A 23,352-nucleotide genomic window follows, 5' to 3' on the forward strand; every position below is an offset into this window, starting at 1 on the left:
TGGCTCATTGGAATAGTGTTCTGATACAGCTTCGTTTGTGTGTGTTGGGATGGTTGCTGGTGTAGTTAAGTATTTGGTCAGTGTTTGTCGGTTTTCTGTGTACGCAGGTTTGTAGTTGTCCTTTGTCCTTTCTTTCGACTGTGACGTCCAGGAATGCGAGTTTGTTGTCGGTTTCTTCCTCCTTGGTGAACTTTATGCCTGTGAGGGTGTTGTTGATGATGTTAAATGTCTCTTCTATCTTGTTTCATTTTGTGATGACAAAGGTGTCATCTACGTAGCGGACCCAGACTTTTGGTTTGATGGTTGGTAGGGCTGTTTGTTCTAGTCTTTGCATTACCGCTTCTGCTATGAATCCTGATAGCAGAGATCCCATGGGTGTGTCGTTGGTTTGTTTGTAGATTATGTTGTTGAAAGTGAAGTGGGTGGTGAGGCACAGGTCCACTAGCTTCATGATGTTTTCGTTGGTGATTGATGGTGGTTGGGGTGTGTGTGTGATGGTCTCTTCTAAAAGTGTGGTAAGTGTTTCCTTTGCCAGGTCGATGTTGATGGAGGCGAACAGTGCTGTTACGTCGAATGAGATCATTGCTTCGTCTTCCTCTATTTTGGTGTTTTTGATGATTTTTAGGAATTCCTGAGTGGAGTGGATGGAGTGCTCCAACCATCCCAACACACACAAACAAAGCTGTATCAGAACACTATTCCAATGAGCCACCACACACTGCAGCGCAGACAAAAACAGAGGAGAACCACCTATACAACGTATTCAAGAAGAACGGATACTCAAAAAATACAGTCCGCAGATTCCTCAGGAACAAACCACGACAAGCAGACCAAACACAGCCAGAAACCCTAACCACCTTACCATACATCAAAGAAGTCTCAGAAATGACAGTCAGACTACTAAGACCCCTTGGGATTCTAGTAGCACACAAACCCACCAACACTCTCAAACAAAAACTAACAAACTTGAAAGACCCAGTATATCCCATGGACAAAACCAACGTCATCTACAAAATTCCATACAAGGACTGCCACAAACACTACGTAGGACAAACAGGAAGAAAGTTAGCCACCAGGATACACGAACACCAGCTAGCCACAAAAAGACACGACCCACTCTCCCTCATAGCCCTACACACGGAGGAAAAAAAAACACCATTTCGACTGGGACAACACATCTATCCTGGGACAGGCCAAGCAAAGACATGCCAGAGAATTCCTAGGAGGCCTGGCACTCCAACCACAACGCCATAAACAAACACATAGATCTAGATACCATCTATCAATCCCTCAGGAAACGAACAGGAAATGACATCACCACAAACCCCGGGAACCCCATCCAGGAGAAAGATATAAATAGAAAGCAGGAGACAACAGCTTCGCTTCACTTGGAGGTCACCACTGATGATGTTACCTAGCCAGGTAATGAAACGTCTGGATATCAAACCTACAGCTCAGCGAGCAATCCTATATCCTAAATGCTCAATTTCTTTAGTCATCCAGCATTCCCTATACCTACCATCCTTCCCTTTCACCCTGACAGGAATATACTTTCTTTGGATTCTTGTTATCTCACTTCTGAAGGTTTCCCATTTTCCAGCCATCCCTTTACCTGCGAACATCTGCCTCCAATCAGCCTTCGAAAGTTCTTGCCTAATACCGTCAAAATTGGCCTTTCTCCAATTTAGAACTTCAACTTTTAGATCTGGTCTACCCTTTTCCATCACTATTTTTAAATCTAATAGAATTATGGTCGCTGGCCCCAAAGTGCTCCCCCACTGACACCTCAGTCCCCTGCCCTGCCTTATTTCCCAAGGGTAGGTCAAGTTTTGCACCTTCTCTAGTAGGTACATCCACATACTGAATAAGAAGATTGTCTTGTACACATTTAGCAAATTCCTCTCCATCTAAACCTTTAACACTATGGCAGTCCCAGTCTATGTTTGGAAAGTTAAAATCCCCTACTATAACCACCCTATTATTCTTACAGATAGCTGAGATCTCCTTACAAGTTTGTTTCTCAATTTCCCCCTGACTATTGTGGGGGGGGGGGGTCTATAATACAATCCCAATAATGTGATCATCCCTTTCTTATTTCTCAGTTCCACCCAAATAACGTCCCTGGACATATTTCCGGGAATATCCTCCCTCAGCACAGCTGTAATGCCAACCCTTATCAAAAATGCCACTCCCCCTCCTCTCTTGCCTCCCTTTCTATCCTTCCTGTAGCATTTATATCCTGGAACATTCAGCTGCCAGTCCTGTCCATCCCTGAGCCATGTTTCTGTAATTGCTATGATATCCCAGTCCCATGTTCCTAACCATGCCCTGAGTTCATCTGCCTTCCCTGTTAGGCCCCTGGCATTGAAATAAATGCAGTTTAATTTATCAGTCCTACCTCGTTCTCTGCTTTGTCCCTGCCTGTTTGACTCACTTCTTTTCAATTTAACCCTGTCACACAGAGAAGATCACCTTGTGCTGTAATCTGTTAAATCTTGAGAGCAAAGAACTTTCCCAGGGGTCACTATTTATTCTTTAAATCCAACAGAGAACATTAAAACAACAACTATGTACAACTCCTTTCCCTGAAACCGATCTTTTACCTCCCTCTCGACAAGACTGGTCTGATAAAAAACCCAATTAAAACAAAAACACCTTTCAAAAACCAGTCAGTTTTGTCGATTCTCCTTTTGTAAATTTTTCTCTTGGTCAGCTTCAGTGTTCCGCTGCACAAACGTCTTATGGACCTTTCAGAGAGTTATTCAGCGAACATCTATCCTCGTTGGTTCTCTCCCTGACTGTTCAAAATGTCTGGTTTTAAACCCCATTTCATTGGTTTGATGTCATCAAAACATTAAACTCAAATTCGATTGGGTTTTGGTATATGGGGCATGATTGGCCGAATTTGAGTTTGTTTTTGTTCCATGGCAACGCAAATTTGTTTTTACTAAGTGTTACATTTATAAATTGTTCAGCACTCTCTGTACTTTCAGTCAGGCCTTGCTAACTTCCTCTCTCTTTTAAAGGTACAGTACACTTCTACACCTTCATAACAGATAGCGTCATATGACAGTTAGTGTTGGTGTCAGTTAATGTCACATGAAGGTCAGTGCTGGTTAATGTCACATGATACTAATGTCATGTGATGGTTAGTATTGGTGTCAGTTAACTATGGGGCATTCCATGGGATCTTGACCATACAATGGTTAAGGGAACTGATTTAAAATTGACCAGGCCCCATCCGGCAACCCCTTACCGACCCCGAGAATTGACTGGCAATTACCTTTTCTGGGGGGGGTGGGGCAGCAACCCCCGTAAATCTGCAGAAAGGAGCTTGGAGGAAACCGGGTAATAACGAGACCAACCCCATGGTGGAAGCATTGAAAGGGGCTGGAGATAAATGCCGCCTCGAATATTAGTTGGACCCAGCCCAAAGGAACAGGGATGAAGATCGAGTTTAACAGGCAATTGAAGGAAATAAATCCGTCCATAGTTCGGAACGAGAGATCGCCCAAACGCTTGATGGGCCAAGTGGCCTCTTTCTGTGCCTTAAAGACCGGTTGGCCGACTGGGCAGTTATCTGTTAATGTTCATTCATTGGATGTGGGCGTCACAGCATTTATTGCCCCTTTCCAGGTTGTGAAGAGAGCAGTTAAAAAGTCAACCTCATCACCGTGGTCAGGAGTCACATACAGGCCAGAATGGCACATTTCCCTCCCTGAAGGGACTGGGATCCCGGATGGGTTTTCCAGACATTCGGCAACGGACACAATTCAGCTCCGAACTGCAGGTTTTTACGGCACTCAAGTTCTGCCGTCGGTGTTTCTGGATCAATGGTCGAGCCACATGACACCACTAGGCCACAGTCTTCCCCTTACGCGTGCAGTTTGCATCGTGCACTCGAGAACAGGACATGGAGACACCAGCAAAAAGTGCAGAGGAGGCCGCTCTTAATCGGGAGGTTAGAACAGACAGAGAAGGGCAGCACGATGGCTCAGTGGTTAGCACTGCTGCCTCACAGCGCCAAGGACCCAGGTTCGATTCCAGCCTCGGGCTGACTGTCAGTGTGGAGTTTGCACGTTCTCCCCCGTGTCTGCGTGGGTTTCCTCCCACAGTCCAAAGACGTCCAAGTTAGGGTGGATTGGCCATGCTAAGTTACCCATAGTGCCCAGGGATGTGCAGGTTAGGGTGGATTGGCTATGCTAAGTTACCCATAGTGCCCAGGGATGTGCAGGTTAGGGTGGATTGGCCATGCTAAGTTACCCATAGTGCAAGTTACCCATAGTGCCCAGCGATGTGCAGGTTAGGGTGGATTGGCCGTGCTAAATTACCCATAGTGCCCAGGGATGTGCAGGTTAGAGTGGATTGGCCGTGCTAAATTACCCATAGTGCCCAGGGATGTGCAGGTTAGAGTGGATTGGCCATGCTAAGTTACCCATAGTGCCCAGGGATGTGTAGGTTAGGGTGGGTTGGCTGTGTTAAATTGCTCATAGTGTTAGGTGCATTAGTCAGGGATAAATATATAGAGTAGGTGAATGGGTCTGGGTGGGTTACTCTTCAGAAGGTCGGTGTGGACTTGTAGGGCCGAAGGGCCTGTTTCCATACTGTAGGGAATGGAATCTAATCACGACTGGACAGACTGGGAAAGAGAAAACTGAGAGAGGTGACCTGATAGAGGGCTGCATGGGTCTGGAGATGTAGCAGGGCAGAAAATAGGGCTGTTAATATAGCGAGGGGAAACTCGATTATCTGAATGGCATGGGGGAAGGAGTATTTTGTTTGGATAATCGAATGCTGGATAACACAGTTTAGCCAAAAATCAGGACCTTGTGATCTTATCAACATTATCCGAAATTCAGATAATCAAATGCCAAATAATTGAGGTTTCTCCATCAATGCTTACCCACACCAATAGGTAATTTTCAATGCAGTATCCCCATCTGGTGGTGGTGAAAGGTTTTACCAAATCTATTTCTTCCCCATTTCAAATTTCCAGCGATCTGAAGCATGGCTGTACAGTTAACCAGCCGTATGATACTGACTGAATTCTCACACATCGTGCTACAGCCAGGAGAGATCACCTCATTCACAACCCTGCCTATGAGGTTATCGCCAGGGACCAGTCAAAGGGCTCCTACATTTTTTTTTGTGAATCTGAAACCCCTGGACAGAACAATGTCATTAATCTCAAAATGTAATACTGCACATTTTTGGCACTTCTCTTAGAATCCCAGCACAGGGTTAATCAAAAAATCCCAGGACAGGGACAGCATGGGGTTAGGTACAGAGTAAACCTCCCTCTACACTGTCCCCCCCCATCAAACACTCCCAGGACAGTGTCAGCACGGGGTTAGATACAGGGTAAAGCTCCCTCTACACTGTCCCCCATCAAACACTCCCAGGACAGGGACAGCCCAGGGTTAGATACAGGGTAAAGCTCCCTCTACACTGTCCCCCATCAAACACTCCCAGGACAGTGTCAGCACCGGGTTAGATACAGAGTAAAGCTTCCTCTACACTGCGCCCCCATCAAACACTCCCAGGACAGTGTCAGCACGGGGTTAGATACAGGGTAAAGCTCCCTCTACACTGTCCCCCATCAAACACTCCCAGGACAGGGACAGCCCAGGGTTAGATACAGGGTAAAGCTCCCTCTACACTGTCCCCCATCAAACACTCCCAGGACAGTGTCAGCACGGGGTTAGATACAGGGTAAAGCTCCCTCTACACTGTCCCCCATCAAACACTCCCAGGACAGGGACAGCCCAGGGTTAGATACAGGGTAAAGCTCCCTCTACACTGTCCCCCATCAAACACTCCCAGGACAGGGACAGCCCAGGGTTAGATACAGGGTAAAGCTCCCTCTACACTGTCCCCCATCAAACACTCCCAGGACAGTGTCAGCACGGGGTTAGATACAGGGTAAAGCTCCCTCTACACTGTCCCCCATCAAACACTCCCAGGACAGGGACAGCACGGGGTTAGATACAGGGTAAAGCTGCCACCACTCTTAAACTAAACGTAAAGCTTCCTCAACCCTGTCCCCTTCAACCACTCCCCGGACAGTTACAGCACGGCATTAGATAGAGAGTAAAGCTCCTCTACAACTTCAGTATCTTCACACAGTTTCGTTCCCTTGGTGTGATGATAAGAAAGACATTAGAATTAATAAAGATTTTTTTTATTATTGTCGTATCAGAATTAAAACATGACAGAGGACTTGTCTGTTTCTAGTCATCATCCTCTTCAGAAATGGTCCTGGTGCAAACACTGAGGATTATTCCACCCACAGTTCACACCCGGATCCCACACTAATCTTCCTGGTGGTTCCGAGCTGATTTGGGACTTCTGACTTCATCCTCGGCACACAGCCTGAGCTCGGGTATGTAGCGCTGGAGCGTAGGCCCCCAACCACTGCTGTTGCGTTTGTGTGTATGTGTTTTTTTGACAATGCACTTTCCTGGGTGCACGGGCATGGGCGAGTTTCCACAGAGTGGGCGCGTGCATGAGTGAAGAGCTGCGAGAGGGGTTCGAGTGTTCCAACGCGGGCCCCAATCGAAGTCAGAGCCGCGTGACGTCTTGGCTGAGAACGGTCCGGCAGAGTCAGGGCACCTTCTCTCCACCCACCCTCAACAAACCCCCCACACAGCTTACTCCCCCGTCCCCACCCTTCAGCCCTGCCTTAGAGCTCGTCCCGGGGCCCTGGTGGGTCATCCATGCCGAAAAACGAGGAGGGCTTGGCATTAACGTCCCGCTGGCGCTTGACGAAGGCAGTGAAGGAGGATACGCAGTTCCCTATGAAGTGATCGGCCTGGCCGAGGATGTAGAGGTCAGTCTGGGGCAGGGGCGGTTGCAGACTCACCACTTTCACCTGGAGAAGCAGAGAGAGAGAGAGAGAGAGAGAGAGGGATGAGGCACTTGCTGCCCTGTGATGGCGTACAGAACGGTCACGGTTCTGATGCAAACCTCCAACCAACTTCATTTACACACCAGGGGCAAAGTGGGGACCCGCAGACGCAGGAGCCCAGAGTCGAGAGTGCGGCACTTGGAAAAGCACTCCATCCGAGCAGCAGGAGAATCGCTGAGCGCCCCCCCCCCCCCCCTTATCAACGTTTCGGGGTTACCACGGACCGTGAACCGAATTGTCCTAGCCATACAAATACTGCGGCAGCCGGAGCAAATCAGAAGCTGGGAATTCTGCAGCCAATGACTCACCTCCTGACTAGCCACCAAACAACATGACCCTCTCTCACTAGTATCCTCACATACGGATGAGGAAGGACACCACTCTGACTGGGACAACACATCCATCCTAGGACAAGCCAAACAGAGGGACGCACGAGAATTCCTAGAAGCATGGCATTCCAACCGGAACTCTATCAACAAACGCATCGACTTGGATCCCATTTACCACCGCCTGAGGAAAGGAACAGGGAATGACATCACCACAGGAAATGACATCACCCAGCCCAAAGTAATCCAGGCAGATAAACAGAAAGCAGGAATCAGCAGCAGTGCTTCGCCTGGAGGCCCACTGAAGACGTTACCTAGTAGGGTGACGAAACGTCTGGAAATGAGCCTTCCAGCTCAGCGAGCAAACCTACATCCAGAACCTCAACCTGAGCTACAAATCTTCTCACCTCCTGACTCCCCACCATCGACAGGCCACAAGTCAGGGGTGTGACGGAATACTCCCCACTTGCCCTGGACAAGTGCAGCACCAACATTCGAGATACTCAACACCATCTGGGACAAAACAGCCCCTGCTTGATTGGCACCACATCCACTCCCTCCACCACCGACGCTTGGTAGCAGCAGTGTGTACCATCTACAAGATGCACTGCACAGAGAGTCCTTCGGCAGTGCCTTCCAAGCCCTGGGCCAATGCTATCTAGAAGGACAAAAGCAGCAGATACTTGGGGAACACCAAGTTTCCCTCAAAGTCGCACATAATCCTGACTTGGAAATATATCGGTTATACCTTTAGGCATTGCCAGGTTAAAATCCCAGAACTCCCTTCTCCCTAACAGCACTTGGACTGCAGCGGTTCAAGATGGCAGCTCATCACCACTTTCTCAAGGGGCAACTGGGGACGGGCTATAAATGGAGGCTCCAGCCAGAGTAGTACAAATCCCGGTTTTAAAAAAAAACACATTAACTAGGTGTGATGGAAATCACTACCCGCTTTATCACATGCCATCTGTGCTAAACGCAGCGTTCTGACAGGCTGTAGCATTCAGGGTGCACGCAGGCCCAGCATTTGACAGTCTTCAGATAGTAGTAACATCTAATTCTACCCAGCGATAGATTAGATTAGATTCCTTACTGTATGGAAACAGGCCCTTTGGCCCAACCAGTCCACACCGACCCTCCGAAGAGTAACCCACCCAGACCCATTTCCCTCTGACTAATGCACCTAACACTCTGGGCAATTTAGCACGGTCAATTCACCCTGACCTGAACATCTTTGGACTGTGGGAGGAAACCGGAGCACCCGGAGGAAACCCACGCAGACACGGGGAGAACGTGCAAACTCCACACAGTCAGTCGCCCGAGGCTGGAATCGAACCTGGGTCCCTGCCGCTGTGAGGCAGCAGTGCTAACCACTGAGCCACCGTGCCACCCTATAGGGAAAGGGACTGTCACACAAGGTTTTTGATAGGCCCCTCAGGACAGTTTGGGGAGGTTGGAGATTACAGGCTGTTCGAAACGGGCAGAATGAACAAAAACGGAACAGGCCACGCTAAATGGCCCCTTAGTGTTCAGGGATGTGTAGGTTAGTCAGGGGTAAGTATAATGGGTTTTGGGTGGGAGACTCTTCGGCGGGTCGGTGTGGACTTGTTGGGGCCAAAGGGCCTGTTTCCACACTCTAAGAAGGGAATTCCATGTTATGTGGGGTACAGTTTGCTATGACAGCAGCTGAACTATTCTGTGTCAGGGACTCAGGAATCCAAAGCTGCTGGTAGACCTCAGGAAGACGTTCCCAGATAGATTAGATTAGATTAGATTACAGTGTGGAAACAGGCCCTTCGGCCCAACAAGTCCACACCGACCCGCCGAAGTGAAACCCACCCATACCCCTACATTTACCCCTTACCTAACACTACGGGCAATTTAGTATGGCCAATTCACCTGACCCTGCATATCTTTGGACTGTGGGAGGAAACCGGAGCACCCGGAGGAAACCCACGCAGACACGGGGAGAACGTGCAAACTCCACACAGTCAGTCGCCTGAGTCGGGAATTGAACCCGGGTCTCTGGCGCTGTGAGGCAGCAGTGCTAACCACTGTGCCACCGTGCCGCCCACTGTAAGCAGTTGGGAGTTAGGACTCAGAAAGACGACCAAGACAGATGAGAAAATGCGACGATCATTGGTTACGTTAGGGGGGGGGGAGAATGTGGGAGGCTTTGATGAAACCTGAGAGCATTAACCCTTCCGTACCGCCAAGGAGGTGGGTACTGAAAAGCACAGGCACTATCTGTTTGACGCAAGGAAGCATGATTGGATCAGGTGCAGGGGATTGTGGTTAGGGTTGGTCAGAGATCCAGAGCCCTTGCCATTTCTGATCCCTCGGTTCCTAGCCCAATTTTGGCACCTGCTCCTCCCTTGCTGAGGGCTACATGTCAAGGCGGAGGGGGTGGGGGGGGGGAGAAGAGGAGTTTGGGGGCAGGGGGTTAGAGTTCTTGACTCGGAGCCTTACCTGGCCGTCCACGGCCTTCTCTATCTCGGCCCTGAAGCTCTCGGAGTCCGTGGCGATGTACACTGCCTTGGCGTTGATCCTTGTGGTCCAGGTGGTCACTGCCCTTCTGATCTCGGCCAGACCAGGCAAACACATCTCCACGGTCAGAGGCCGGGCCGTCTGCCGGTTATAACCCACACACTGTGGCGAAGCCATGAGGTGTGGTCCCGCTGTGCCATCCTTTACCATGTTACACGCGTTCTTCTGTTGGGTCACGAGACACAAAATGGACGGATTGGCCAATGCCAGTTCACCAGAATGCTCCCTTCCCCTCTTCAATGAACTAAATAATACATACAGCAGCAGGAGTAGGCCATTCAGCCCTTCGGTCATGCTCTGCCGGTCAGTAAGATTAAGGATGAACAAGTTGTGGCCTCCGCTGACCTGCTGACCCCCGACTCCCTTGACGATCAGAGCTTCGAACACATCCCAGATTCCCGTGCTCTCCCATCAACAGAATTCCAAACATCAAGGACTCTCTGAGAAAGAGTTCTCATTGTCATCTTAAACCTTATCCCCCGGGTTCTAGACTCCCTCAAGACCGGAAACATCTCAGCGCCTACCTGGTCCCTTCTGACTCATATTGCGGTCACCCCCAGCTCTCAGGAGTGCAGGTGCCGGAGATCAGAGTCTAGATTAGAGGCGGTGCTGGAAAAACACAGCAGGTCAGGCAGCATCCGAGAAGCAGGACAGTCAACGTTTCGGGCAAAAGCTCTTCATCACTTCTGACTCTTCTGAGTCCTGATTTGGAAGTGCTGGTTTTGGACTGGGGGGGGGGGGACAAAGTAAAAAATCCCCCAACACTAGTTTCTGTGTCTTACAATCTTATTCTCCACAACCACCTGATGAAGGGGCAGTGCTCCGAAAGCTAGCGCTTCCAGATAAACCTGTTGGACTATAACCTGGTGTTGGGTGACTTTTAACCATCTTCTGAGTCCCAACCTGAGCAACTTTTCCTCATACGACTAACCTTTTCAAATCATGAGGTGTCGGACTGGGGTGGACAAAGTTAAAAATCACCCGACACCAGGTTACAGTCCGACAGGTTTATTTGGAAGCACAGGCTTTCGGAGCACTGCCCCTTCCTTCATCCTGACGACCACCTGATGAAGGAACAGCGCTCCGAAAGCTGGTAGTTCCAAATAAACTCAGAAACCAGGCAAGTGGACCTACACTCAGCTGAAAATAACTGTTCATGGTTTTGTGGGAGTAGCTGGCTCAGCCAGAATTCATGGGCTGTGGGTCTGGAGTCACATGTAGGCCAGACTGGGTAAAGAGAGATTTCCTTCCCCTAAAGGACATGAGTGAACCAGGCAGGTCATTACAGGCGCACAGCCCTTTATCCGAAATGCTCGGGGACCAGCTGGCTTTCGAAATTTCAGAATCTTTCTAATTTTAGAACACGTGACAGTTTGACGGTGAATTTTTAAATATATATTTAAAAAAATCGTACCCAGCAGCAGACTGACTGAGAGCAAAACAGGCCCTGGGGCAGAATTGAGGCCTGCCAGTACTGGGCCCCACCTCACCCCCCAACGTCGCATCTGGGTGACACGGTGTGGACTTGGGTTAACCGTTTGTGCGCCAAACAACTTTGTTAATGAGGGGGAAAAAAAAAACTTCACAAAGGAAAAAAAGACCTTCGGATTTGGGAGCTTTTCGGATAAAGAGTTGTCTACCTGTACCAACAAATGACAATGGACGCACGGCTTACCATTTGGCCAGTTCTTAAAATTTCAGAATTTTTTATCGAATTTAAATGGCACCATCTGCCAAGCTGTATCCTCAGAACGTTAGTTTGTGGCTCTGCATTACTAGTCCAATGATGTTACCACGGTATCAGCGCCCCCATCCCCACCCCATATGCCCATCCCTCCTGAAGTAAGAACACTTGAAACTGGACACAGTACTCTAGACACAGTTCCACCAATGGCCTGGACAGTTTTAGTAATAAACTGCACTGGTACTGGGAAGATTCTGGATTTGGGGAGGACTTGATATGATGAACAACTTCTTAGTGTCCATTCACTGACAAATTCTCAATAAGCCAGGGAATACAGCTAAATGCATTGTGAATGAAGTCTGCAAATAGATCCAAGTGAATGGTGTGAACAGGCCGGAGGGGCTGAATGGCCGCCTTCTTCTATGTTGCGGTATTGTTCTTGTTTAAGTCTCTGGACCCTCCCTTCCATCAAGCGCAAGCCCCAAAACTGTACTGGCTGTCACGTTAACTGAACCAAGGTGTTAGTGGTCTTTCACCAGCAGCTTGGAGCCAGATGGGCAGAATGGCTCGTTTCTGAGCTGGAAATCTCATCCAAACCCTTACTCTGTCCATAGCCCTTCATAACCCAGGAGGACTGATTAGTCCCAACTGATGTCTCAGCTTTGACCAGCCAGCCGTGCAAAGTCGACCCTCGGCCCTTGCCCCTACCGACCCCCGGCCCTTGCACTCAAGGCATTGCTTTCCCTCGCTGCCACGGAACTCCTGGCCCCGCTGGGTTTGGTTTGTTTAACTCAGGAGGCGAAAGGTCAGTACGCCAAGGCGACCCACAGTCAGGAGCGTCCATTATTGGACGGTATGGTGACACTGGGGAGAAAGGGAGGACTGCAGGAGCAGGAGATCGGCGTCGAGGGTGTGGTGCTGGAAAAGCACAGCAGGTCAGGCAGCATCCGAGGAGCAGGAGGGTCAATGGTACGGGCATAAGCCCTTCATCAGGAATGAGGTGGGGTCGGAGGCTGAGAGATAAATAGGAGGGTGGGGGCCGAGAGATAAATAGGAGGGAGGGGGTTGGAGGCCGAGAGATAAATAGGAGGGAGGGGGTTGGAGGCCGAGAGATAAATAGGAGGGTGGGGGTGTGTGGGGGCTGGGAGATAAATAGGAGGGGGGATGGGGCTGAGAGATAAATAGGAGGGTGGGGGTGTGTGGGGGCTGGGAGATAAATAGGAGGGGGGATGGGGCTGAGAGATAAATAGGAGGGTGGGGGTGTGTGGGGGCTGGGAGATAAATAGGAGGGGGGATGGGGCTGAGAGATAAATAGGAGGGTGGGGGTGTGTGGGGGCTAGGAGATAAATAGGAGGGGGGTGGGGCTGAGAGATAAATAGGAGGGGGGTGGGAGATAAATAGGAGGGGGGGGGGGGCTGAGAGATAAATAGGAGGATGGGGGTGGATCCGAGAGATAAATAGGAGGATGGGGGTGGATCCGAGAGATAAATAGGAGGATGGGGGTGGATCCGAGAGATAAATAGGAGGGAGAGGGGTGGGGGCCGAGACATAAATAGGAGGGAGGGGGGTGGGGACCGAGACATAAATAGGAGGGAGGGAGGGGGGAGGGGGGGGTGGGGGCCGAGAGATAAATAGGAGGGGGGGTGGGGGTGGGGCTGAGAGATAAATGTGGGGGTAGGGGTAGGAGATAAATAGGAGGGGGTGTGGGGGTGGGAGATATATAGGGGAGGGGGGGTGGGAGATAAATAGGAGGGAGGAGGGGGCGAGAGATAAATAGGAGGGGGGGGGCTGAGAGATAAGTACGAGGGTGGGATAGGGCTGGGGAGACAGCTCGGAGGAAGAACGCCTCACCCTCCACTTTTGGACCCTTCAACCACATGGCGACAATGTCACCAGTTTCCTCATCTCCCCCCCAACCTCCATCTACCCATCACCTTCCCAACTACCTTACCCCCAGCTCCACCCCCACCCTATTTATCTCTCAGCCCCCTCCCTCGCCCCACACACATTCCTGATGAAGAGCTTAGGCCGGAAACGTTGACTCTCCTGCTCCTGACCGGTTGTGCTTTCCCAGCGCCACACTCTTTGACCCTGACAATGCCACTGGGTTTGTTCCCTCTGTAGTTGGCTCTCTGGTCACGCACGTGTAGGGGCTTGTCAGACTGAGACAGTGGCCTTGACAGTTTGCCGACCTCCACAACAACCCGATAAATAAATAAACAGTCACTTACCCAGTCCACCCCGACGCGCAGGTGAATGCCCAGGTAAGGCCTGGGCAGCAAGGCCTGGATGTAGTTCTCGGCCTCCTGGGCGATTCTGCCTGACCACACAACGTACTTCTGCAGATACTGGTGTTCCTTTAGCACAGGGAACTGGGCTGGAGCCCCAGGCAAGGCCAGAACGGGGTGTTTGGAGGCTGGATACCTGAAGAGGGAGTAGAAGGCCTGTAAAGTTTGGTTCTGAAATATCAGCCATTTTAAAAATGCAGTGGTCAACCACAGAACCATGGAGCATTGCTGGATAATAAGGATATGGCATCACTGATGATCATAGCTCGTTGCTAAGGGGATGACATCTCCGTTGACTGTCATTTTGTTGCCTTGATGGGCCACTAAGACGCGAAGTCCTTGAGAGAACAAATCAAGCAATGGTGGCTCAGAGGTTAACACTGCAGGCTCGGGCGACTGTCTGTGTGGAGTTTGCACATTCTCCCCCGTGTCTGCGTGGGTTTCCTCTGGGTTCTCCGGTTTCTTCCCGGAGCAATCCAAAGATGTGCAGGTCAGGGTGAATTGGCCGTGATAAATTACCCATAGTGCCCATGGTTAGGGTGCATTAGTCAGGGGTAAATATAGTGAGGACTGCAGATACTGGAGATCAGACGACATTAGAGCGGTGCTGGAAAAGCACAGCAAATCAGACAGCAGCCGAGCAGCAGGAAAAATCGACATCTCGGGTAAAAGCCCTTCATCGGGGTAAATATAGGGTAGGAGAATGGGTCTGGGTGGGTTGTTCTTTGGAGGGTCAGCGTGGACTTGTTGGGCCGAAGGGCCTGTTTCCACACTGTAGCCATTCTATGATTCGAGACCTCACGGGTTGAATAGTCCCGACCCACATTAGGGATTCTACGAGGTCATAAGCTGGTAAGATTTTAATAGCGTCACTTCCCGTTGCCATGGTTACAACAGACCATTCCCTGCCACCACAGCAGCTCCTCGGTTTGCCAAGGTGAAAATCCCCAGAGTACAGGATCAGTAATGAGTTGTCAAGGGTTACAGACTGTGCTGGGGAATGACGTGGGGCCCTCCCCGCACCCACTCAGTCAAATCTCCAGCTGCCTGCTGTTAGTCCGTCTGTTGGAGCCATTTTGTCCCTCGCTTACCTGTCCAGCCAATGAGCTTTGTAGTACGAGTTAAAGGCAATCCCGCTGAACAACTCTGAGCGCGCAAAGTCCACGTTGAAGTGGTCCCAGAAGGGCCCGAAGGGATTCCCGTCCTGCCAGATATGACGCGGTCAATCACAATGAGCCCTGTGCCCCTGTATTCCCAGTACCCCTGCCCTTCACCATTTCTACTCCAGTATCCCAATATTCCCAATGCCCCAACACCTCCATACCCAATAACAACCCCTCCCTCCTCCCTACCCACCATCTCAACATTCAATAACTCCAGTCCTAGCGCTGCACGTTCAACACCAGGCCCCAGGAACCAGGGGTCGGTGACACAGTGGTTATATCGCTGGGCCAGTAATACAGAGACCCAGGCTAACACTGAGGGGACCCAAGTTCAAATCCCACCTTGGCTGCAAGATATAATTTAAACTTAATTAATAACATCGGGAATTCAACTCTCAATGATGGCCACCATGATAACTATCCCCGATAATAGTAAAAACCCATCTGATTCCCAAATGCCCTTTGGGGAAGGAAATCTGCTATTTTGACCCAGTCTGACCTACATGTGACTGCAGATCAACGTGGTTGAGTCATAGTCATAGATGTACAGCGTGGAAACAGACCCTTCGGTCCAACCCGTCCATGCCGACCAGATATCCCAACCCAATCTATTCCCACCTGCCAGCACCCAGCCCATATCCCTCCAAACCCTTCCTATTCATATACCCATCCAAATGCCTCTTAAATGTTGCAATTGTACCAGCCTCCACCACTTCCTCTGGCAGCTCATTCCATACACGTACCACCCTCTGCGTGAAAAAGTTGCCCCTTAGGTCCCTTTTATATCTTTCCCCTCTCACCCTAATCCTATGCCCCTCTATAGTTCTGGACTCCCCCACCCCAGGGAAAACACTTTGTCTATTTACCCTATCCGTGCCCCTCATAAATTTGCAAACCTCTATGAGGTCACCCCTCAGCCTCCGACGCTGCAGGGAAAATAGCCCCAGCCTGTTCAGCCTCTCCCATTAGCTCAAACCCTCTAACCCTGGCAACACCCTTGTAAACGGCCCACTCATGGTAGTTAGGGATGAGCAGCATATCTTGCCAGAGATGCCAGGCTCCTGGAAAATTGTAGGAATCGTCAATATGATTAAATAGCGGGGTGGAGCCGATGGGCTGAATGGACTTACTTCCACTCCCATGTCTTATGGTGCTCCCCCTTCTCTGGCACCCATTCCCATCTCCCAGGCCCCCAAAACCGTACCTCACCTTCATGGGGCATGACGATCTGTCAGCACTCCTCTGAGCTGCCATCTCAAAGCAGTACGCCACCCTTTCCTCCGGGGGCCAGTGTTTTGGTGCCAGTTTCTGCATGAAATCCTCCATGCTGACCACCCGGTGGAACTCCTGGAGGCTTCCCAGCTGGAAGTACTCGCTGTACGGAACGTGGGCCTGGGAAAAAAGGACGGGCCGCAACTTCAGTTCATAACCGGTGAGAGAGGGTCTGGGAGAGAGGGAGGATGCGGGGGTGGGTGGGGGGGGGCGGGGAAGGAGAGAGATTGGTGGGGGGAAAAGACAAAGGGGCAAGTTAGCAAAGGCCAATATATCATTCGGTTACAGAGAGCGGTGAACTCGGCCCGGACAATCACAAAGGCCAACCTCCCATCTACAGAATCCATCTCCCAGGCCCGTTGTCAAGGAAAGGCCGCCAGCATTCTCAAAGATCCATCCCACCCTGGCAATGTTTCTCTACAACCTCTACCATCAGGGAGAAGGTACAGAAGCCTGAACACACGCACCAGCCGGTTTCAAAACAGTTTCTACCCTCCTGTTGTTGGAATACTGAATGGACTCTCAAACTCTTAACATTCGCCCGTACCTGTGTTTTTGTTTTTGCTGCTGTTTACCTCTTATTTACTCATCTGCGCTACTAAACTCTGTGGTCGGCCTGTATTGCTCGCAAGACAAAGCTTTTCACGCGACGATAAATTCAATTCGATTCAGACAGAGACGGGCCAGTGGGAACAGCCAGGAACTGGGTGGATTCACAACCACAGGCCGTTTGCCTCACTTACACTCCACACCCCGAGTGGCGTACTGCACACTACAAGGCACTCGAAGGACGTATAACTACTCTACGTCCCCATTCAGCCATTTTGCGGACACTTGGATCCCTGTGTTACAACCATCCCCTCTGATCCCTGCATATCCTTCAGAGCCAGCATAGCCCCTCTGTGTACACGTAGGTACTTTGGATGTGGGAAAAACTACCCTTCCTACCGGCAGAGAAACAAATTCTCTACCTGGGGGGGGTGTTCTCTCTCCCTTTTATCACACCCCCATCCTCTCCGGGCCCCAATTCCTCGCTCCATAGCCATGCAGTGCTTACTTATGACGTGGCAACAACAACTGTGCATTGAGGTGGCACTGCCATCGTGGTTTTGATTCAGCCTCCCTTCCTCCCCTCAGCTTCTGGTTCCTCTGGGGAGTGATATCTGACCGTGGGGGTGGGGGTGGGAGTTGGAAAACCGCTCTCCTCCGAACAGCAGTGGTGGGAATCTCTTCCATTCCCAGCCACCAACCCGAGAGATTCAATGTGCCCCAGGGCACGGTGGGAGGGGGGGGGGGCATTCAGACCCCCCCTGGTACACTGTCACCTGGATGGTGTACCCAGGTGCGCTGGGAGGGGAGACCCAGACGGGGGCTCTGACGTAGAGGATGAAGATGCTGGATAATGACAGACGTGGGATGTATTTCATTGTTGTATCGCCATAGTCTTACCAGGGGCAGCTCTCATTAGAGAGAGGGAGCGAGAGAGAGAGAGAAGCGACTGGTGGTGATTTAACCTGAGGGTCGCCAGACCTCAGGCGAGGGAAGAGGTTGAGGAGGAGAGCCCCTCATGGTAAACTCAGACCGGGGATGGGAATTGAACCCACGCTGTTGGCGCCTCACCGCTCTGTAAACCAACCATCCAGCCCACCGAGCTAAACCGACTCCCGGGATGGATAACGTACGTTTGTGTAGGGAGGCGTCTGATGGCTGTAAACCACCCAAGGGGGCACCACCAGTGTCCGATTCAGCATCGCCGCAAATGCCAAGGAGCCCAGGAGGTGGTCAGCCTGATTCCCAAATCGGCCTGTTTTCAAACAGAACGCAGAGAAGTCTTTTAAGGAGTTTCAGATCCTCGGGACACAACATCATAGAAACATTAACCCACCTCTCGAGGACCAGGAAGGGATCAGAATTACACTAACCGTGCAGTGGGCCCACTACCGGGATGAGTTGTGGGTTTACCTGCATTGGCGATGGTCAAGCCAAGATTCTGGGACGAGGCGTTGTGCTGCGATGAGAGTCTAAATCGAATCGATCTTCTCTGGAGTGTGGAAGAAGGGTAGGTGACCTGACTGAAACTTAGAAAATTCTGAAGGGGATGGACAGGAGTCGCAGGTCGATAGGATAGTGAAGGCAGCGTTTGGTATGCTTTCATTTATTGGTCAGAGTATTGAGTACAGGAGTTGGGAGGTCATGTTGCGGCTGTACAGGACATTGGTTAGGCCACTGATGGAATATTGCGTGCAATTCTGGTCTCCTTCCTATCGGAAAGATGTTGTGAAACTTGAAAGGGTTCAGAAAAGATTTAAAAGGATGTTGCCAGGGTTGGAGGATTTGAGCTATAGGGAGAGGCTGAACAGGCTGGGGCTGTTTTCCCTGGAGCGTCGGAGGCTGAGGGGTGACCTTATAGAGATTTATAAAATCATGAGGGGCACAGATAGGCTAAATAGACAAGGTCTTTTTCCTGGGGTGGGGGAGTCCAGAATAGAGGGCATAGGTTTAGGGTGAGAGGGGAAAGATATAAAAGGGACCTAAGGGGCAACGTTTTCACACAGAGGGTGGTGCGTGTATGGAATGAGCTGCCAGAGGATGTGGTGGAGACTGGTACAATTGCAACATTTAAGAGGCATTTGGATGGGTGTATGAATAGGAGGGGTTTGGAGGGATATGGGCCGGGTGCTGGCAGGTGGGACTAGATTGGGTTGGGATATCTGGTCGGCATGGACCGAAGGGTCTGTTTCCGTGCTGTACGTCTCTATGACTCTATATGGTGTTGAGGGAGGTGATCCGCTGTGATCTAGAATGACTGGACACGCTCAAGGCGCTGAATGGGTCCCGCTCATAGATTGCTGACCAGAGAGGACACGGACGAGATCAGCACAGCAGAAAAGGCAAGTGGAATGCAATTTTTTGCAGATTTGTGTGTGAGAGAGTGAGAGAGAAACCTTTTCTGTGTGTGTGCCTGTGTGAGAGAGTAACTGTGTGTGTGTCTGTGTGAGAGAGTAACTGTGTGTGTGTGTGTCTGTGTGAGAGAGTAACTGTGTGTGTGTGTGTCTGTGTGAGAGAGTAACTGTGTGTGTGTGTCTGTGTGAGAGAGTAACTGTGTGTGTGTGTGTGTGTCTGTGTGAGAGAGTAACTGTGTGTGTGTGTCTGTGTGAGAGAGTAACTGTGTGTGTGTGTGTCTGTGTGAGAGAGTAACTGTGTGTGTGTGTGTCTGTGTGAGAGAGTAACTGTGTGTGTGTGTCTGTGTGAGAGAGTAACTGTGTGTGTGTGTGTGTCTGTGTGAGAGAGTAACTGTGTGTGTGTGTCTGTGTGAGAGAGTAACTGTGTGTGTGTGTGTGTCTGTGTGAGAGAGTAACTGTGTGTGTGTGTATATATACGTGTACGCACGTTGAGTTTGCACATTCTCCCCGTGTCTGCATGCGTTCCCTGCGGGTGCTCTGGTTTCCTCCCACAGTCCAAAGATGTGCAGGTCAGGGTGGATAGGCCGTGCTAAATTGTCACATAGTGTCCAGAGATGTGTAGGTTAGCTGCATTAGTCATGGGCAAATGTAGAATGGGTCTGGGTGGGTTACTCTTCACAGGGTCAGTGTGGACTTGGTGGGCCGAATGGCCTGTTTCCACACTGTAGGGAATTCTATGAAGCAGTTACTGAAGGTGCTCTCCCATAAGGAAGCGGAAAATAGTTAAAGGAAACATTAATACTTTCAAAGAGTCAGAGGCCCTCTTTCTGCGCTCCATGTCTCTGCTATTCAGTTAGCGATGCAATACGCAGTCGAATAGTCCCCTTCGACTCAGGGAGAAAGAACAAAGAAGCAGTTTGAGGCTGTGGACGTGGAGAGAGGATGATGCTGATAGAGGTGAGGTTATACCCAGGAGCCTTTTCACTTACCCATGCAGGGGCAGTAGACCACGTAGCCATTCTCGTCCCACTTCAGGGGCTCATGTTCAGCCGTACAGCCCAGAGGGAGCCAGCCCCACTGGAGGAAGAGGAGGAGGGCAAGTCGGAGGTTTGGGGGCCCTGCCCTGGCCCTCATTTCGCGCGCTGCTCGATGTCTCAGGATCACTGACTCAGGCGCATGGTTGCGTTATCCTGTCGGGCCAAGCAGAGAGGTCAGCTCACACCCCGAGTGCAGAAACCCTCCAGCTCCCCCCAAGCTCCGACCCAAGGCCCGGTGCCTCCTCAATCCTGTCCCCTTCAGCCGCCTGGTAGCACCTTCCCCGCTTTTCCATCGTCCCTCCCGCACCCAAACCCCCCTCCTCATTCCCACCTTCCCTGGGCTGGTAGAGGTGGGGGGGGGGGGGGGGGAAATGGGTGCTCATTAATCAGTTGGTGCCTCAATATCCCACGACATGGCTCACTGAGGCTGGCTCGGGTTTGACGGTGATGCTTCTGTAGCCGAATTGCCATCAGGCACCGGCAGCACAGGATCTGGATTGAACTGAGGGCTGGGGGGGGGGGGGGGGGGGGGGGAGTAGCACCTAGGATCACACTGACTAAGGTGCTCCCCTCCCTGAAGGAACGGTATACAGAGGAATCTCGATTAACCAAAGGACATGGCCAGAGAGTATTTCGTTCGGTTAATTCAATTCCGAATAACATAGTTTAGCCGAGCATCAGGACATTGCGATCTTGCCGGATAATCTGATACCCCGATAATCGCGCGCTGGATAATCGAGGTCCCTCTGTAACAGGAGAGAGTGAGCACTGCAGATGTTGGAGATCAGTTGAGAGAGTGGTGCTGGAAAAGCGCAGCAGGTCAGGCAGCAGCCGAGGAGCAGGGGAGTCAACGTTTCGGGCACAAGCCCTTCACCAGGCCCGAAAGGTCTCCTCCCCTGCTCCTCGGATGCTGCCTGGCCGGCTGTGCTTTTCCAGCACCACCCTCTCGACTCTAGAACTGTATATAGTGTTGGTTAGGCCACAGCCTGACTGTTGCATGCAGTTCTGGGATCTGCATTCGAGGAGGGAGCGAGGGGGATTGACTGGGATGTCGCCCAGTCTGGGCTGGTTTACCAGGATATTGCCTGGGCTGGAGAGTTTCGGTTACAAAGAGAGACTGGACAAACTGAGGCTGTTTACCTTGGAGCAGAAGAGACTGAGAGGGGACACAGTGCCATAGAGATGTACAGCACAGAAACATACCCTTCTGCCCAGCTCATCCATGCCAACCAGATATCCCAATCTAATTTAGTCCCATTTTCCAGCATATCCCTCCAAACCCTTCCTATTCATATACCCATCAAATGCCTTTTAAATGTTGCAATTGTACCAGCCTCCACCACTTCCTCTGGCAGCTCATTCCATACACATACCATCCTCTGCGTGAAAAGGTTGCCCCTTACGTATTTTTTATATCATTTCCTCTCTCACCCTAAACCTATGCCCTCTAGTTCTGGACTCCCTGACCCCAGGGAAAAAGACCTTGACTATTGACCCTATCCACCCCCTGTCATGATTTTATAAACCTCTAAAAGGTCATCCCTCAGCCTCTGACGCTCCAGGGAAAACAGCCCCAGCCTGTTCAGCCTCTCCCTGTAGCTCAAACCCTCCAACCCTGGCAATATCCTTGTAAATCTTTTCTGCACCCTTTCAAGTTTCACAACATCTTTCCTATAGCAGTACAACCAGAACCGAATGCAATATTCCAAAAGTGGTCTTACCAACGTCCTGTACAGCCTCAACATGACCTCCCAATGTCTATGTTCACTGACCAATAAAGGCAAACATACAAACATCCTCACCTAATCGAAATGTATAAAATTACGAGGGGCATAACAGGAGTAAAGCGTTCCCAGTGGTGGAGTGATCATGACCAAAGACACAAAGTTAAGGTAATGAGCAAGTGCTTTACAGGATATGAGGTAAAATGTATGTGTGAGAGAGAGAGAGAGAGAGAGTATGCACGTGTGTGTATAGGCACGTGCACTTGTGTGTGTACCTGTGTGTGAATGTGAATGTGCATGAGTGTGTCTGTGTATGTGCATGTGTGTTTATGTCTGTGTGTGTGTCTATGTCTGTGTATGTATGTGTGTCTTTGTGTATGTATGTGTGTGAGAGTGAGTGAGTGTGAGAGAGAGAGAAAGTGTGTGACAGTGTGAGAGAGAGAAAGTGTGTGAGAGAGAGAAAGAAAGAGAGAAAAGAGTGTGTGTGAGAGGAAGAGAGAGAGAGTGTGTGTGTGTGTGTGTGTGAAAGAGAGTGAGTGAGTTAGTAGCAGGAGGAGGTCGGACCCTACAAAACACTGAGTCAGTATTTCAATGTGCAATGCCAGGCTCTGGAAAATAGGATGTCAATAGTGAGCTGGTTGTTGTTGTTGTTGTTGTTGTTGGAACCGCTCCCCCCACCCCCTCCCTGACCATCCCACTGTGGCCCATCAGTTGTTTGGGAAGATTTTACCTTGGTTCACCTCCCCTTACTGCTCTCTTCCCCAGTCTCCCACTGCGCAGCCAACACCTTTCCCCTGTCTGTCCCTGTTACCTGGGACATGGAAAGCCAGCCTGTGTTTTCACCGCAACCCGCCAGCCCCGATTACCAGCCTCCTCCGTTCAACTTTTGCCGACCCTCTCCGGACAGGACACAGGGCAAATCTAACAAACGAGGGAGTTCTTTCTCTCCTCCTCCTCCTCCTCCTCCCTCCCCAAACCGCTCAAAGAAAGGGTGCAATCAGTGAAAAGTGATAGAGCTGATCAAATGGCAAACTCCCTGCAAACTGGGAGCCAGACAGACACAAAGGGAAGGAGACAGAGAGTGAGGAATAGACAAATGTGACTCTACCTCCCTGAGACTGAGACTTCAACAGCTCCCTTTCCTGCCACACAGTCTGATGGGAAATTGCATTCTCTCTCATTCACTCTCCACCCACTCACTTTTGCTATGGAGAGCTGCAAGGGACATAACTAGAGAGAGAGAGAGAGAGAGAATAAGTACATACAGACTGCTGCTGCAGTTCCACCTTTGAACTGTCTTGGTTTGGAGATGCTGGTGTTGGACTGGGGTGTATAAAGTTAAAAATCACACAACACCAGGTTATAGTCCAACAGTTAAAACTCACACAACACCAGGTTATAGACCAACAGTTAAAACTCACACAACACCAGGTTATAGACCAACAGTTAAAACTCACACAACACCAGGTTATAGACCAACAGTTAAAAATCACACAACACC

At 50.5% G+C, this 23,352-nt stretch overlaps 1 protein-coding gene across 6 annotated transcripts; it reads right to left on the reverse strand.

The window, feature by feature from the left end:
- Positions 1-6,165: 6,165 nt before the first annotated feature.
- Positions 6,166-23,083, reverse strand: pofut1 (protein O-fucosyltransferase 1). Of its 6 annotated transcripts, none has more exons than XM_087982698.1 (8): positions 22,960-23,083; positions 20,080-20,280; positions 17,870-17,991; positions 16,125-16,307; positions 14,844-14,956; positions 13,696-13,888; positions 9,703-9,945; positions 6,166-6,871 (listed from the first exon to the last, which is right to left on the reverse strand). In XM_087982698.1, the coding sequence occupies exons 2-8, from the start codon at positions 20,222-20,224 to the stop codon at positions 6,683-6,685; spliced, it is 1,188 nt and encodes a 395-aa protein (XP_087838824.1). In that variant the 5' UTR covers positions 20,225-20,280; positions 22,960-23,083; the 3' UTR covers positions 6,166-6,682. The 6 variants fall into 6 exon arrangements, with proteins under 6 accessions (XP_087838824.1, XP_087838825.1, XP_087838827.1 ...); XM_087982699.1 differs by lacking the exon at positions 22,960-23,083 and adding an exon at positions 22,663-22,802; XM_087982701.1 differs by lacking the exon at positions 22,960-23,083 and adding an exon at positions 21,930-22,112.
- Between the last annotated feature and the right edge of the window lie 269 nt (positions 23,084-23,352).

The sequence above is a fragment of the Chiloscyllium plagiosum genome, unplaced genomic scaffold, assembly GCF_037043375.1.
Source record: "Chiloscyllium plagiosum isolate Xiang-an unplaced genomic scaffold, Cpla_swu_hap1 HiC_scaffold_44, whole genome shotgun sequence".
NCBI classification, from domain to species: Eukaryota; Metazoa; Chordata; class Chondrichthyes; order Orectolobiformes; family Hemiscylliidae; genus Chiloscyllium; species Chiloscyllium plagiosum.

Bases quoted from the DNA above. Each gene is read 5' to 3' on its own strand.
- pofut1 (XM_087982698.1), bottom strand. From the start codon at position 20,224: ATGAGGGCCAGGGCAGGGCCCCCAAACCTCCGACTTGCCCTCCTCCTC. The intron at 9,946-13,695 runs GTAAGTGACTGT...GTGACCCAACAG, and splicing joins TGCGCGTCGGGGTGGACTGG to AAGAACGCGTGTAACATGGT. The intron at 6,872-9,702 runs GTAAGGCTCCGA...CTGCTTCTCCAG, and splicing joins AGAAGGCCGTGGACGGCCAG to GTGAAAGTGGTGAGTCTGCA.